The sequence below is a fragment of the Papio anubis genome, chromosome 16, assembly GCF_008728515.1.
Source record: "Papio anubis isolate 15944 chromosome 16, Panubis1.0, whole genome shotgun sequence".
In the NCBI taxonomy this organism is placed as follows: domain Eukaryota; kingdom Metazoa; phylum Chordata; class Mammalia; order Primates; family Cercopithecidae; genus Papio; species Papio anubis.
Genome location: NC_044991.1, coordinates 71,967,382 through 71,984,430, shown reverse-complemented (window position 1 = coordinate 71,984,430; position 17,049 = coordinate 71,967,382). Strand labels below are relative to the sequence as shown.

General features: G+C 54.6%; 2 protein-coding genes across 2 annotated transcripts in view; one reads left to right on the top strand and one right to left on the bottom strand.

Annotated features, from left to right (window-relative positions):
- RIMS4 (regulating synaptic membrane exocytosis 4) overlaps nucleotides 1-10,153 on the top strand; it is a 58,070-nt gene extending 47,917 nt beyond the window's left edge. Inside the window, exons 3-6 of the mRNA XM_003904699.3 lie at nucleotides 3,719-3,831; nucleotides 4,133-4,234; nucleotides 4,912-5,051; nucleotides 5,592-10,153. Of these exons, the coding sequence (XP_003904748.1) occupies nucleotides 3,719-3,831; nucleotides 4,133-4,234; nucleotides 4,912-5,051; nucleotides 5,592-5,810 (574 nt within the window). The 3' untranslated portion in view covers nucleotides 5,811-10,153. The remainder of the gene's footprint in view (nucleotides 1-3,718; nucleotides 3,832-4,132; nucleotides 4,235-4,911; nucleotides 5,052-5,591) is intronic.
- Nucleotides 9,649-16,379, bottom strand: KCNK15 (potassium two pore domain channel subfamily K member 15). The gene is made up of 2 exons (XM_003904701.5): nucleotides 16,106-16,379; nucleotides 9,649-11,843 (listed from the first exon to the last, which is right to left on the bottom strand). The coding sequence occupies exons 1-2, from the start codon at nucleotides 16,377-16,379 to the stop codon at nucleotides 11,128-11,130; spliced, it is 990 nt and encodes a 329-aa protein (XP_003904750.1). The 3' UTR covers nucleotides 9,649-11,127.
- Nucleotides 16,380-17,049: the final 670 nt, after the last annotated feature.

Below are 17,049 nucleotides of genomic sequence, written 5' to 3'. Positions count from 1 at the left end.
CAGCTACTCGGGAGGCTAAGGCAGGAGAATGGTGTGAACCCGGGAGGCGGAGCTTGCAGTGAGCTGAGATCCAGCCACTGCACTCCAGCCTGGGCGACAGAGCGAGACTCCGTCTCAAAAAAAAAAAAAAAAAAAAGATAATAGACTTGGAAGCCTGACTCTCTGGGTTCAGATACCACTCAGCTTCTGTCTTGGTTTGGCTTCTTCCAGAGCAGACCCTGACTCAAAGATTCAAGTGGAAATTGGATATTTGGCAGGTCATCCCAGGAATCCCCAGTGTGGGAGCTGCAAGGAATGGGATGGGAAGGGAGAGGAGCTAATAACAGTTGCATCATCAGGCCTGCTACCACTAAGGGCAGCTGGAGCTCAGGCCCACTGGGGAGCCTTGGGAGGCTAGGCGAACATTCACCTGCATTATCCCCACTGCAGACTCCCAGTTTGTCACTGGGTGGGGGCTGCTTCTGGGGCACGAACCCTCAGGTGCTTCCAGCCTGCCCTGTGCCACAGGCTGAATTTTCTCCCCCAGCAAGATTCAGAATTCTCACAGCCAGAAAATAAGCCCTCAGACCTAGTGGCAGGTATGAGAGCAGGTAGCCTCAGGGTATAGAAGTGAGGGCCAAGGGATAGGGTGGGGCCGTGCAGTACCTGTGTGATTTGGGCAGGTTTCTTAACTCTCCAGCTCATCTATAAAATGGACGCAGTAATGGTATTGACCTCATAGGGTTGTTGTGAGGCTGAAATGAATGAATAAGTATAGAGCACTTTGACATTTGTGGCATTTAGTGAGCACTGGGAGTTCACTGTTGCTAATCTGTGTATCAAGTCCCCCTGTGTCCTCTGTTTGCTGAAAACTTAGACTCACTTAGTTCAGGATTTTCCCAAAGGTTATGCCTGTGTCCTGGGGAAGTTTATGTAGAGAGAAGCCATGTAAATTTCTAGAACAGGCCCAGGGTAACCGTTAAAGTATTTAATCGGAAGCACAGGTCACAGCTACTAATCACACTATTTCGTATTGCAACCCACATCCCCCCTACCCCCACCCGCCGGCCCACATGAATTTTCTATGTATTTATTCCTAAGATTTCTATCATTTACCACCTTCTGACATACTGTAATGTTTATGATATTAATTGTGTATAATATGTCACTAGAATCTAAGCACCTCAAGGGCAGGAATCACTGTTCACTGACATGTTCCAAGTGTCCAGAATAGTGCCTGGACACAATAGAGTGTATATAGTATGTGCTCAGTAAACATTTGTTGGATGAATGAATGGATCATATGGACGCTGGCCATAACACCTGGTGTACCAGCTGGATGTCAGTGAGGGCTCATGTCCAGTAGCATGGGCTGCTATTATTGTGGTGCTCAGACACTGGGCACAGAGTATGTGTTCCTCAGTCGTCATCTGTCATTCTGCTGTCTCCTGGAACATGATCTTACTGTCTGCTCCCTGGTCATTGTTTCCCATCGGTCTCAGCTACTTCTCTATGCCCAGACCACCAGGACACTGAATCTGCCCTTCCGTCCAGTGCACCTGGATCATACTTTCCTCTTTAGGGTGTGGAGGGACATACAGCGAGCCTCAGAGATCTCCCAGGGGCTCACTTGACAAGATGCCCAAGCAGCCATTTCTCTAGAGTGTTCTGCCCTTTTCTTAGCTCCACCCAATAAGCAGGGTGGGTGCAAGTCTCCTCTGCTTTCAGATCCCCCCAGCCTATCTGGAGTTTTCTGTCTCCCTCAGCACTCACCAGCTGGGGACTGCAGACCTTCCTCAAGGATCCTGCAGCATCTCAGCAATCTTCCCTCCTTGCCTGACTTCCTCGGCTCTCCCAGGCTGAGGATATGTCTGTTTCGGGGCAGGATAGCCTAGTTTTGTACCTATTCTTTCAAGTCTGTTTCTTAGATTTGGAACTGAAAAGTCAGGAGCCCAAGTCTCTTGCTGTCTACCTCCTGCTGGGTCATTCCTTCTCTGAGGCAGCAAACATAGGACACCCTGGCTACTGTCTGAATGGGGAAAGCAGGCCAGGGGTATTAGGAAATCAGGAAAAGGAAAAGCACTCAGGCTGAATATTCTGCCATTAGCTCTGCAGATAACTTAAATAAAAACAGAATACGGGGGGACCGCACATGGCTCAGGGAAGAATTGGGCAGCTGGGACTGGGTAGCGAGTAGAGTTTACGGGTTTTGCATGAGGGCAGGCCATTCTTGTGACTTTTAGTCTCCAGGATTCTGTTTTTTAGTTCCCAGAGAGAGGTTTTGATTGGCCTGACTTGGGTTAAGCCTCTAACTCTGTATGCATCAGCTCTGGCCAGGGAATAGGGTCACCATTTTGCTCGGCAGATGTGTTTCTTACCTAAATGATGGTGATAAAGATCAAAAGCCAACCTCTTGGGCTAGGTGTGGTGGCTCACCCCTGTAATCCCAGCACTTTGGGAGGTTGAGGTGGGTGGATCACGTGAGGCCAGGGGTTCGAGACCAGCCTGGCCAATGTGATGAAACTCTGTCTCTACTAAAAACACAACAATTTGCTGGATGTGGTGATAAACATCTGTATTCCCAGCTACTTGGGAGGCTGAGGCATGAGAATTGGTTAAACCCAGGAGTTCGAAGCTGCAGTGAGCCAAGACTGTGCCACTGCACTCCAGACTGGGCAACAGAGTGAGACACTGTCTCAAAAACAAAAAAACAAAAAAACAAAAAAAAAAACCTTGCAAGTGCTGTGGTCCTCAGGATAACAGGGGCACATCAGGCATGGTACTTAGTGCCTCATCGCACTTAATACAACAGACCTAAGAGATGGGAACATTATTATTCCCATTGCACAGATGGGAAAGAGACACTTAGAGAAGTGAAGGGAGTGGGGAGAACTTACTCAAGCTGTCTTAAGCAAAATAATAAAATTATCTTTGTTGTTGCTGTTGATATTGACTTAATGTAACCAAAAGATGAAGTAGCTTGCTTCAGGCAGAGCTTGATCCAGGAGCTCACACAATGCTGTCATTTTGATGGTTTTGTTCTCGGGATCCAGATGGTAGCCACATAGCACCAGAAGCTCCAGTCCTGCATCTCAGGCTCAAGTCTGGTGGGAAAGAGACCATCTCACTTCCCATAGTTCAACAAAGCTTCCAGGCCTGATTCTTGTTGGTTGAACTGGGCCACATGCCTGTCTCTGAGCCGATCACTGGCCAAGGGGAAGGGATGCCCTGATTGGCCAGGCTGAGCTGGAGACCCAGTCTTAGGAGCTGTTCCCTCCACCCCACTGTGATCATGTGCCATGGGGAGGGGGCTCCGCAAAGAAAATTTGAGATGTTGTTACCAGAGGAAGGGGAAGTGAATATTAGGTGGCCAAGCAGCAGCAAGAAATGCACCCCTCAGAGTCCAGAGCCCCTTGCAGTACAGCTCACACTTTCACGTGCAAGGGCATCATCTGTGGCTCGCATTAAAATTCAGATTCTGATTCAGCAGCTGGGGGTGGAGTGGGCTGCAGTTCTATGGATCTAATTAGTTCCCAGGTGATGCTGATGCTGTTGGTCTCTGAACCACATTTTGAGTATCAAGGCACTAAACCACATGAGCCAGATACTGGGTAAACCTTATCTCCATCCCAAGAGGGAAGTCTCAGCATATCCATTTCATGGAGGTTTACTGCCTGAGTCCAGAGTTGTCAGTCAACCACTGGGAACGTGTGCTTTGTCTCATCTTTTCCTCTCACAGCCTTAACTATGGAGGAGTTTGCCTGGCATCGGATGCCCAGTTCAGTGACTTTCTGGGAAGCATGGGGCCAGCACAGTTTGTGGGCCGCCAGACGCTGGCCACTACACCCATGGGTGAGTGCCCCAAGGCTGGTTTCAAATGGACTATGGGAGGTGGGGGGTCACACCGGAAGCCCAGCATCTCTCCCTCCTTCCCCTCTGCGTGTTGATCCATCTTCTGCACATGCCACCTAGGGCCCAGGGCACACTCTCAAGCCCTCAGCAGAGCCTAGGCACTTGGTGGGAGTTGGTTCTGGTCTTATCCTGGGCTGGGAGCAGGGGAAGGGGGTTTCAGCTCTAAGTAGAGGGGAAGAGCTGAGTCCCAGCTTGAGCTTCTGAGCCATTTCCCAGTCTCATCTCTTGGTGCCTCTTGCAGGGGATGTGGAGATTGGCTTGCAGGAGCGGAATGGTCAGCTGGAAGTGGACATTATCCAGGCCCGGGGACTGACAGCCAAGCCAGGCTCCAAGACACTGCCAGGTCTGGGGCCTACCCTCCCCTGCAGGGTTGGGGTGGAGGTCAGGGAGGATATCCTGATGGGTACCGAGGGCCTTGAAGAGAGAAAATTGGGCCCAACTGTGGGGACCCCCGTCCCAACTCTAATATGTGGAACTGGTAGTTTAGGGTTTGTTTGGGGAGCCAGTTGAGATTGTCTGTTGACCTTGTTCCTCTCCTCCACTGGACACATGGTGCCCAGTGGGAAGAGCTCCTGGAAGGCAGGAACCATCTTTCCTGCTTATCGTTATACCCCAGTGCCTAGCAGTTTTTGGCCTGCAGTAGGTGCTCAGGCTTGGTGAGTGAGTGAGTGTGGCCTGCAGTAGGTGCTCAGGCTTGGTGAGTGAGTGGGTCCGCAGATGGACGCATAAGCCAGGGAGAGGGTGGGCACGTCACGGACTGAGGGAGGAAACAGGTGAGCGAGTGAGCAAAGGAAGGGGAGACAGTGAGGACCACCAGAGAAGGTGGGGCAGGCTGCACCCAAGCCCCGCTGTACCTGCTGCCCCCAAATGCCCACCCCCCATGTGTCCTGGTGCGTCCTCCCCAGACCCCATGGGGGCACACCTATCTCCAGCAGAGGGTGGGCAGCCTCCCTCTGTTGCACCCTTTGCCCACCATTTGAGGGCCAACTAGAACTCACCCCTGCTGGCCTCTGTCCCCAGCGGCCTATATCAAGGCCTACCTGCTAGAGAATGGCGTCTGCATTGCCAAGAAGAAGACCAAAGTCGCTCGCAAGTCGCTGGACCCATTGTATAACCAGGTGCTGCTGTTTCCCGAGAGTCCCCAGGGCAAAGTCCTCCAGGTGAGGGGCATTAGTGCGCTCACGTGTGTGTGCACGAGCACACATGCACAGGACCAGAATGACAGGCGGGCACCCCTGGCGGGGGGTGTCTCTGGAGGGCCTCGCCTGGAGGAAATAGGTGAGGCCCTCAGTTCACTGTGGCTGAACTGAGCTCTACAACTTGCTGTGCAACTTTGAACAAGTTCCCTTCTGACCCTCAGTTTCTTCATCCATAAAGTGGGGACCCTAACGGTACCTACCTGATAACATTCTGGTGCCAGTGGAATGTGTGCTGTGTGCAGGAAAAGTATTTGCAGTTTTGCCTACAGCAAGTGTTCTACCCATTGCCATCATCACCGTCACCATCACCATCACCAGCCTCTGGAGGCAGGGCCTTGGTGTGGTGCCTGTGATAAGAAGGGCCTGTTGAGGAATTGCAATTTTAAGGAGGTAGAAATCACAGGACTGAGATGGATTGGGCATGGGGGCGACCCAGGTTCTGGTTCTTGGCCTGTGAGTGGCACTGGCAGGGTTTGAACCACTGTGTCTCTTGCCCCGCAGGTGATCGTGTGGGGGAACTACGGGCGGATGGAGCGGAAGCAGTTCATGGGTGTGGCTCGCGTGCTACTGGAGGAGCTGGACTTGACCACCCTGGCCGTGGGCTGGTACAAGCTCTTCCCCACCTCCTCCATGGTGGACCCAGCCACAGGCCCCCTGCTCCGGCAGGCATCCCAGTTGTCCCTCGAGAGCACCGTGGGGCCCTGCGGAGAGCGCTCTTAGTGCTGGGATGGGGAGGGGCTCCCCAAGATGGCCTGGAGACCACCCAGCCCTGACCTGGGACCCCAGGCCCAGGGGCACATTGAACAGGAGGACGGGGCTCTCCCCCATAGTGGGGAAGCAGAATGGGGAGACCTGCCCCCCTTGGGCCCCTCCTCACCCCTTCTTTGCCTCCTACCCCCTGAGACCTTCCCTCTCCCAACGGGATTGGCTACACTTTTGACTTGGCCGGTTCTTGACCTGGTGGATGTGGCTACAGTCCGGAGAAAGGAAAGATTGAGGTGGCAGAGCAGACCACTCTCCCTTCCCAAACTCTGTCCAACTTCTCCCCCTTTTTGCCTCCTCGGAAGCTCGCTGCCCAGAGCCAAGTCCAGAACCCAGCCGGCCATTTCCATGGTGCCAATTACCAGCAAGTGTCTTTCCTGCGGCACCGGGTTCAGGCAGCTACTCCTGCCCCAGAGATGAAGGGGCAGCTTTGCAAGGATCCGGAGCCAGCTCCCAGGGGCCCAGAGCCCCCACTTGAAGCGGAGCTTGGGCTTCCCTCTGCCTGCCTGTGGAAGGAGCTTTGCCGCAGCCTGTCCGAGTCCATCTGTCCGTCCCCTCCTGCCTGCCGCTTTTCTGGTGGCTCTAGGAATTGGGGTTCAGCAGGGACCAAAGGAAAGGAGGAGGTGCCGGGGGTCTGGTACAGACCCCCAGGTGCCTCGCTCCCTGGGATTGCAACAAGCTAGTTTAGGAACCGCTGGCGGACTGGAAAGAATGTTGTCGTCTGTGTTCTGGTGGAGGAGCTGTGGAACCTGAGTTTCCAGAACCCCAACCCTAGAGAGCATTTGGGGGGTGCTGTATTGGAGGGAAGGCTAAGGAAAGTTGGGATTGGGATTGGTGGTGCCAAGATAAGGGTTTCTCAAATTGGAGAACCCCTCCTTGTTGCATGAGGTCAAAGGTCATCTTGTCTACCCCCCCTGCCTCCAGGCCAGGGGGCTGGGGAGGCAAATAGAGCCCCCCTATTTTAGTATTTTTAAACAAACCATCCTATACTAAGGGCAGAACCCACTGCCCCGGCCTCAGTTACCTTGGCTGAAGGAAAGATGATGGTACGAGAGAAGAGTGAAGATGTATGAGTGTAAGAACTGGGAGATTCCTTTTCCAGCAGGCCTGGGTAGCTGCCTTCCCAGCCCAGCCCTCCCTGGGGCCTGCGGGAGCCCTTTTGCATGCAAGGGAGGATGGAGGCTGGCCCCTCTTTATAGAAGCACATTTCTGCCACCTCCCCTGGGAGGCACCCAGAAGCCTGCCACTCTTGACCTAGTCCCTGCTGTGTAGGGCATAGTCCAGGCCAGCTAGGTAGAGTTAGTGCTCCAAGCCCTGGGGCCTGTTCTTAGCTCATGCATAGTCCTTACAGAGTCCCAGGACCGGGGGTGGAGAGGAGACTCAAGTACATTCCAGGAGACCACTGTCTCCTCGCTGGCCTGGGTCTAGATGGGGCAGCCTGGCTCACAGGAGGCCAGCCCCTCCTCCTCCGCCCCCTTCCTTCCCCTGTCCCCTGTAGGGTTATAGCTGGAGCTGCCTGTTAGACTCTGCTGTTCTGATTTATTATTCTTCGTACTGACTTTCTTTATGAGGCACTCCTAAGGGTTGTAGGACCTTGGCAGAGGGGGCCTGGCCTCCATCAGAGGGTGGTGTTTTCCCCTGAGGACACCCAGGCTGCCTTTGGTCCCACCCTGTTCCCAGTCCCGGTCCCAGTCCCACCAGGCAACTCCTTCCACCTGGAAATTCTTCCCTTCCCTTAGCCTGTGTAAGCCCTGGGTATCCTTTAAAGTTCTGGTCGATGTATATCACCTCCACAGAGCTGCTTACCCTGCACTGGGAAGGGGAGATGGAGATGCTCCCTTTACCCAGGAAGTCTTCAGAGCTTCCTGGGACCGTGGTGGGTGGAATCCCAAGGCTGGGGGCAGAAGGAGCAGGGCTCCGGAGGGACTCGCATTCGAGGCACAGAATTGGCCCCTTGCCTGTTTGTTTTTCTAACCAGTGTGATTTCTCTGCTGTTCGTTTATTACTCACCATTGGAATACTTTGAGCCAGGAGAGCGCCTTCTCTCTCCAGCCATCACCGCTGTGGTTGTTCAGGGGTAGCTTTTCAAAAACAGGGCAGAGCCTGGCTGTCCCAACCAGAGGGAGCAGGGGCTTGGCCCTGACAGCCTGAGCCCTTCCCCTGGTGTCTGCACAGCCTTTATAAAGAGAGAGAGAGAGCTCCGAAGCAATAACAACACCTGGGGGTGGTCAGTGAGGGCCCCCTCAATGATTTTCTTGTTTGTTCTGTGAAATCCCGCTCACCTCCTGGAGGGGTGGAGCAGCTGGGGGCTGGAGCCCTGTTTCTTTGTATCATCGTGAGCATGTGCCCCCTTCCCAGGGGCTGTGACCATTGGGAGTGGGAACTACAGTCTGTCCTCACCAAGGAATGGGGGTTTGGGGAGAAGACTGACATTTTCATCATTAGCTTTGGAGAAGCTTCAAGCCCATCCTGTCCCCACTACTGCCTGACCCCTTGCTGACTCAGGCTGCACTGTTTGAAGAGGAGCAGAGATGGTGGCACTGGGGGCCATAGGGGGGCTGGGGTCTCCAGGGGGTGACTCTTTTCAATCTCTAGGCCAAGATCACATGCAGGATACCATGGAAAGGAAGGAGCCCTCTCCACTCTCCTTCTCCAGAACCCCCTTTGCATAGTAAAGGGGAAGGGCCTTTGGGACCATTAGTCCATTTCCATTTTACAGACAAGGAAATCAAGACCTAGCTTGGGGGGAAAAGCCACCCCTGGAGTCACCTGTGTGTTCAGTGACACCCCCAGCCTGGGTCCCCTCCTCCCAATAGAGGCTGAGCTGGAGCCAGGGCAGTATGAGGTAGGGCTGCCACTGCCCATACCTCCTCCTCCCTTCTTTCTTTGAAGCCTAATGGCCCCCAAAAGATGGGCAGGACAAGCTGTAGCCCATCTGAGAGGTTGGGAAACTGAGGCCCAGAAACAGGAAGTGACTCACACAAGACCCCTCAGCAAGGGCGCAAAGGGGGAAGAACTAGGGGCTCCATTGTTCTTCAGGCAACAGGAGACCGTTGCTCCAGTGCATGTCTGCTGGGACAAGGATTCCTGGCCTCTAAGCCCTGGGCTGCATAGCCCTGCTGGGCTCCACCTCTATAAGCCAGTGACTTCCTGGGCCTGGGTCTGGGGGAGAGGGTTGCCAGGGAGACTTAGCTCTCCTGGGGGGCTGGCCCAGCTGACTGAGGGTACACAGGATTGGGTCTAGACCTTGATGCCTGGGTGGAGGCCCCCGGGAAGGGGCCATCGCCTCTTCAGGACCAACTGGTGGGCGAGTTAGGAAACACCAGCTCCTGCCTGGGGCAGTGAGGGAATGGGAGCAGCTGTGGGCGCCTCATTTCAGGGAAGTCGCCAGCAAACCTTCAGATGCAATGAGACCTGGCCTTCCTATTGTGCTTTTCAGACTTTGTTTTCAGAATGCTTTTACCTCGAGTGTGTGCTTCTCCCCTCACAAGAGCCCCTGGGGAGTAGGTGGTGGCCTGTGCTGTCCTCCCCATTTCAAAGCAGGGAGCTGAGGTCTTGGGAGGGGAATGTGCTCACCTAAAGTCCCACTGTATTAGTGGGTGGGCAGGACTGGAACTCGGTTCTCCAGTAGCCCAGAGCTCACTCTTTTACACCCAGAGGTGGAGCAGATGGCTCTTGGGGTGGTTATGCACTTCACAAGCCAATTCCCTTCAGCCAGGAGCTCCTGGGTGCATTTCCGTGTCAGAAACAGCACCAAGTCCCAGCCCCTCTGGAGGCACAGCTGTTGCGTCAGGCGAGGCTACCTGCGTTTATTTATTGAGCAGCAGCGCTGTATCAGGCCCAGGGACCGAGCCCCGCTCCCTGTTCCCCCATGGTGTCGCCGAGGCCCTCTGGGAGGGCCCCACGTCTGGAGCAGCACCTCAGAGTGGACGGAAAGTATTAGCGTCCACAAGCTCACCCGACGCCGAGCCTGTGAGGTGGGCCAGTGGTGCCCACTGAACCCAGTGCTTCAGGGAGGTCAGAGTGGAGCCAAACCCAGGGCTGTGGGCATCACCTCTGAAGCCCTTTCACTCTATGACTGCGTCCTGGGCAGGTGGCGGGAAGGCAGGAGCCCAGGTCCTTAGGCTGGGGGCCTCTCTCCATCCACCCACCTTTCCCTCATTTCCCTCTCTTGGAGCAGGAGCTGCCCAGGCCTTTAGGGAGGGAGGGTTTCTGGGGCCCCTGGGTTGGAGTGGGGTCGCGTTGCATTGTGTTCATGACCATGTAGCTCATGTTGAAATTAAAGTTTTTGGCTTTTCTAACCTGGCTGGTTGATGCTTTGTGTTGAGACAGCCCTATCTGGGAAGACAAGGAAAGTGGGTGTTTGGAGGCTTTGAGTGCCACGGGGTGCCAGGATGCCACACCTCGGGCTTTGTCTCTGCCCCCTTATGGTGAAGGGGCCTGTTCCAGAAAGTCCCACCAGAGATGCATAAGAGGGAGCAGGGTTCTGGATGAACCCATTTTACAGATGTGGAAACTGAGGCCCTGGGAGAGAATGAGATTCTCCAAGGTCACAATGCTGGTGATTGATGGGACCCGGAAGACAGCTCGTCCCATGGCATTCTGCTGCGTCCAAGTGGTCCCAGTACGTGGCGGGTGGGTGACAGCAAGGCCTCCCTCATCTTGAATGGGGGCTGGCCAGGGACAGAGCATCAGCCGTCCGGGGGAGAGAGGCCGCCGTTCACACGTGGGCTGACTCCACTCTACACACCGCGCAGAGAATGAGATCGTGTAGCGCAGAGATTGACCCACTTGTCCACGCTGGACTGTACACGGTCCCATTTGGTCCACCTTTGTTCCCCATGCTTCTTGTAATGTGAGCGTCTGACCTCACTAATTCCAGCGAAGATTCCAGTGTTGAAAGTTGCACGTTTCAACCGTTACTCAGAAAACCAGCCTCTTCACAACAGAAGAGTCGCTCTGGAGGGTCGGCTGTGACGTGGACCTGTGCAGAGCCTCTCCTGGGTGCTGATGTGGCCACGCCCTCATACAATTTGGACTACAAGGAATTTGCTCCTACAGGGTGACCCTAGAGCCTGCTTTGTGCTTATGATGTGACTGTAATATATTTTTGGAGAGGAGGGAGGGGACTTAGCCACAGACGGTAATGAGAAACTGCTCGTGGGAGAAGACGGCCTAGAGGCCCCTCACCCGTCTCCAATCCCTGGGGAGGGTGCCCTGATAGCTGAAGCCAGACCCTCCCGTTCCAGATTCGACCCCGGCCTGGGTGGGGTTGTCAGATGGACTTCCGCCGGGCCCCGAGCCTGGGTGCCTGCCCACCACTCACGACCCCTGGGCTCGAGGGGGGCGAGAAGCCCAGGTTGTCGCGGGCGCGTCTCTCCAGCTGGTGTACGTGGCAGGAGACGGAGACGGAGGCGGAGCCCCCGGAGCTGGCCGGGCGGCGGGGCAGCCAGGGGCCGCGGCTCTCGGGCGCCCCCGGGCGGCGCGGACTGGGTCGGCGGGCAGCGCGCTCGGGCCAGTCGGCGCTGGCAGCAAGGAAGCGCAGGACTACGAGGTTGAGGAAGGCGCTAATGACCGTGAGCCCCAGGAGGATGTAGAGGAAGCTGTAGGCCACGTAGGGGGGCTTCCTCTGCAGCACTTCGCCGCTGTGCAGCGCCACGAAGTCGCCGAAGCCGATAGTGGTGAGGGTGATGAAGCAGTAGTAGTAGGCGTGGAAGAAGGTCCAGCCCTCGAAGTGCGCGAAGGCAACGGTCCCCAGGGCCAGGGTGGCGGCGCACGCCAGCAGCCCGGACACCACCAGGTTCTCCGTGGACACGCGTGGCCGCCGCAGGCCCAGGCAGCGCTTGGCAGCCAACAGGAGGCGCCGCACCAGCGCGTTCAGCCGTTCGCCCAGGCTCTGGAAAGTGACCAGCGTCAGCGGGATGCCCAGGAGCACGTAGAACTTACAGAAGACCTTGCCGGAGTCCGTACCCGGCGCGGCGTGGCCGTACCCTATGCAGAAAGAGCGGAGGGGAGGGCTGTGAGCGCCCAGCTCCGGTTGACTACAGTCCCGCCCGCAGCCTGCCTGCTCGGCGTCCCTCCCCGGCCCCGAGGCTGGAAGGGCATCTCCAAATACTAGTCCTAACTAGGTCATTCATCACCCCAAACTGCAGACAACCCAAGTATCCCTCGACTGGAGAATGAGTAAACAACCCGTGGGGCATCCAAACACTGCAATTCTTCCCAGCAACTGAATGAACTCCTGTAACTTGCGGCAACGAAGGATGGATCTCAACTGTCTCCAGCTGCGTGGGGGAAGACAAGCTCCAAAGCCTACAGACCGCATGGTTCCATGTAAATGACATTCTGGAAATGGCAAAACTGTGGCGACAGAGAACAGATCTATAGTTGGTTGCCAGTAGCTGGGGTTAGGGACAGGCTTAACTACAGAAGTCGTGGTAGAATTTTGGGGGTTGATGGCAATGTTCTGTCTCGATCGCGGCTGCAGTTACCTGACAGGTATTCATTTGTCAGGCGTGTACACAGGAAAATGGTGAGTTCTACTGTATGTAAATTATGCTTTAATGAAAAAAAAAAGCAAAACTTGCCCCACTTTCCAGCTATACGCCGAGCTGCTTCCCCAGCTAGCATGTCCTCTCCACATGCCTTTTCCCCTGACTACCTCCCCCTCCACTGCTCAGCCTGCCCACACTAAACACCTTTTGGTTCTGATTGTCTGACGTGGGGATTCTTACTGGGTCCCTTCAACTACTATAGGGAATCTAAACACGACTGGCCAACCTTCAGTCCTGGAACACCGTACCATTGCAGGGGAATGAATGGGTATCTCATTGTGTGTCTTTTCCTGGAAAGAGGAGCAGTCGCTTTCATGGTATTCTCAAAGGAGCCTGTACCCCAGGAACAGTCAGGTGGATCTTCCCAAAAAGAATGTGCCTCCTGTAACAGATTGGCCCTACCTGCCAAAAAGCAAAAAATACAAATCCTTTGACCAAGGTGGTTCCACAGTTAGGAAGTTAGCCCTTCAGTATACACACGTGAGCAAAAATATGTGTGCACTTGGGTCATAATTGCAGCACTGTCGGTCATAGTGAAAATGAGAAACAATGTAAGTGTTCATCCAAAGGGGCCTGGTTAAATAAATTATAGTGCCATCCAAACCATGGGATACTACACAGTAGCAGTTCTCAATTGAGAGTGGTTTTGCCCTTGAGAGGACACTTGGCAACATCTGGAGACATTCCAGTTGTCACAAATGGGGGGGGAGGAGTGGGATGTCTTGTGTGCTACTGGCATCTAGAGAGTAGAGGCAAGGGACACTGCTAAACATCTTGCAATGCACGGGACAGTCCCCACAGCCCCAAATGTCAGTAGTTCCAAGGCTGAGAAACCCTACAAACAAGAGGACGCAGCTCTTTAGAGACTGACATAAAAACACCACCAACATATATTAAGTGAAAAAAGCAAGATACAAAACTGTGTGTATAACGTCTATACAATGTATGTGTGTGTGTGTTTTAAAGGAATATATAGGCAGAGAATATATCTAGAAGGACACACAAGAAACTGGTAACTGTATTTGACCCAGGAAGGGGAATTTATGGGCTGAGAGACAGGGTGGGAGGGAGAATTCCTTTTCATTCCATACCCTTTTGTGCTCTGTGAAGTGTGTACTGTATGCATATATAACTTATTCAAAATATCAGCACTACATCCATTTAAAGGCCTGTGGCTCCACTTCCACATTTCTGTTGCATAACCCTATCACTTTGCCTCTCTGTTATTTTGTGGAGAAAGGGGACCTGCTCGTCACCAGACTGAGCTCTTTGAGGGCAGGGACGAAGGTGGTCACCTCTCTGTAGTCCCCATCACCAGGGTCCTGCACAGAGCTTGAGACAGACTAGATGCTCAATGAAAGCTGAAGCTCAACCAAGTTGAAGGGGGTGCTAGTGAGAAACAGAGGAGTTTCTTTAGGAGTAAGAGGCTTCCAGCTGTTCGGGACTGTGCCAGGTTTTGGCAGAGAGTGAAATGAATAAAGCTAATAACTAATAATGACAGTAACTAATCCACGTACTCTGCATGGATTATCAGATTTAACCCTCCCAATGACTATATGACATGTTTTTATTCCCATTTTATAGATAAGAAAACTAGGTTCAGAGGGACAAAACTGCCCAAAGGCCACAGGCCTGAGCTATTAACCAGTACCCTCCACGGGCCTGAGCTATTAACCAGTACCCTCCATGGACCTGAGCTATTAACCAGTACCCTCCATGGGCCAGAGCTATTACCCAGCACCCTCCAGGGGCCTGAGCTATTACCCAGCACCCTCCAGGGGCCTGAGCTATTACCCAGCACCCTCCACAGGCCAGAGCTATTACCCAGCACCCTCCACGGGCCTGAGCTATTAAAAAGCATCTTCCATTGCTTCAGTGCCTCTCTCCCATCCAGGCAAAGCCCAAATTCCTGGGGCCTGGCACCTGGCTCTCTGCAAGGCTGGCTTAAGCCTACTGGACCACAGAGGGTAGTGGTGCCCCCAAGTGGCCAGAAAAGGCAAAATTCCTCCTGTTTCCACTTGAGTCTCTCATATCAGCCTCCCAGATGTACCTCAGAGATAAAGAACCAGGATAAGAGGCCAAAACACCCTGGCAAGCCTCCAAAGAATGTGGACAAGGCAGAGAGAACAGGTTGATGGCATCCCAAAGCAGTGGGCACAGTATCCAGGAGGGTCTCAGGCTGTACCAAGATAGGAAGCAGGGGTGTCCATGTGGATAGGAGGGGGCAAAAGAGCTGAATAAAAGCTGGGGCCATGTTGGCAAATAACAAATTATTACTAAAGAATAGTGCCTACTTGGCCTCAGGCACTATGTCAAGCATGTTACACGCTTGACCTCCCTGAAACCAGCAACCACCCAGTGAGGTAGGAACAGTTGCATTTTGCCTTTGGGGAAACCAGGGCTTGGACAGGTAGAATCAATTGCCAGAGAAGGCACGTGGCAACAGAGATGAGAACCGAAATCCAGTCTCTGTGATTCCAGAACTCACGCTTTTAACTCCACTGCAAAAGCCACAGCTCACATTCACTTGCAAGAGCCTTATGGAGAAACTTTCCCCAAGGCACTGGCTTTCAGGCTGGTGATCCAAGCCCCACAGGGGTGCCTGGATGCTCACAGCTGGAGCCTGGGGAGTGGCCAGCACCAAGCCTGGAACCCTGCAGAGCCCACTTCTCTCCTTCTTGTTCCCCCAGGCTTAGGCTCAGCAGATACCAGCCAGATGGTAGTCATGGCAACAGCTGGTGGTCCAGATGCTCCAAAGGAACTGCTCTGCATCCCCCAGGGCAAGGTCCAGAGCCTGTGGTTATCAGTCATTCCTTTAACAAGTATTTATTGATCATCTACTGCACGCTAGGCACTAGTCATACAGCAGTCCCTAAGACAGACTAGGTCCCCATTCTTTTTTTTTTTTTTTTTTTTTTTTTTGAGACGGAGTCTGGCTCTGTCGCCCAGGCTGGAGTGCAGTGGCGCACTGCAAGCTCCGCCTCCTGGGTTTACACCATTCTCCTGCCTCAGCCTCCCGAGTAGCTGGGACTACAGGCGCCCGCCACCTCGCCCGGCTAGTTTTTTGTATTTTTTAGTAGAGACGGGGTTTCACCGTGTTAGCCAGGATGCTCTCCATCTTCTGACCTCGTGATCCGCCCGTCTCGGCCTCCCAAAGTGCTGGGATTACAGGCTTGAGCCACCGCGCCCGGCCTAGGTCCCCATTCTTATGGGGTAACAACAACAATTGCAATAATTAAAAATCTATCTTTTCTTTGTAGTGCTCTGTATGTGTCGTTTTAGCACAGGCCCTGTCTGTGCATAGTCTGTCTCCTGGATAATAACTCTCACCACAGCCCTGAGATAAGGCCAATTAGCGACACTATTTTACAGAAGAGAAAACTCTGGCTCAGAGAGGTTGAGCAACTTGTCTAAGGTCACACAGCAAGTGTGATGCAACCAGGCAAGGAAAAGCAACTCCAGCCTCTTGGTCTCCGAGCCCCGCTTCATCTATCTCCAAGCCCCTTGGACGTTTTCTGAGCACTTCCGGGTCACCCAGCCTCTTGGCAAACTCGATTTACTGATTCCTCCCGTCCCTGCCTGCGTGGGCTGACAGCTCCATTCAGCAGAGCGGAGGCAGAGGTGAGGACCGAAACCCAAGGGAGGCGAGGGACGGCTGAGGGCAGGCGAGGGAGGCGAGGGAGGCTCCGGGCGGCTCACCGATGGTAGTGATGACGGTGATGGCGAAGTAGAAGGAGCCGGCGAACTTCCACTGGCAGCCGGTGCGGTGGGGCTCAGCCTGGCGCTCCAGCTCGCTGTAGTCCTCGGCCGAGAAGCCGAACTTCCTTCGGAGCGCGCCCCGCTTCTGGACCAGCAGTCGCTGGCGGCCACTCTCCACCTCGGACTCGAGCGCGTCGAAGACAGCGGCGCCCACCAGCAGGTAGCAGAAGGTGCACAGGACCAGCCCCGCAGCGCGCACGCTCGGCCTCCGCATGACGCCCCGGACCCGGTACCCGCCCCGGCCCCGGTACCCGCCCCGGTCCCAACCTGCTCCATGTGCCCGGACCGCGCGCTCCACCCGCTCCAGCCAGGGCCCCACGCGGCAGAGTTGTGACGGGCGGGGCGGGGCGGGGCGGGGCGGGGCGGGGCGGCTGCCGGGCACCTGGAGGCTGGGATCGCCACGTGTCCGGGACCAAAGAGCCGCTCCCCTGTCCGCCTCCCACGCGCCTGCCTGGGGTTCACGTGTCTGCGAATAGTGAGATCTGAAGCGAAGGTCCAAATCCCCGGGCCTGCAGAAATCCTGTTCCCGCCGCTAACTCATGTTATGACCTTGTGCCAGTCTTCCTTCCTTCCTTCCTTCCCTCCTTCCTTCCTTCCTTCTTTTCTTCCTTCCTTCCTTCCTTCCTTCTTTTCTTCCTTTCTTCCTTCCTTCATTCCTCCCTCCCTCCCTCCCTTCCATTCCTTCCTCCCTCCCTTCCATTCCTTCCTTCCTCCCTTCTTTCCTTCTTCCCTTCTTTCCTTCCTTCCTCTCTTACTTTCATTCATTCCTCCCTCCCTCGCCTCCTTCTCCCCCTCCTTTCACTCCTCCCTCCCTTCCTTCCTCCCTCCCTTCCTTCCTCCCTCCCTTCCTTCCTCCCTCCCTTCCTTCCTCCCTCCCTTCCTTC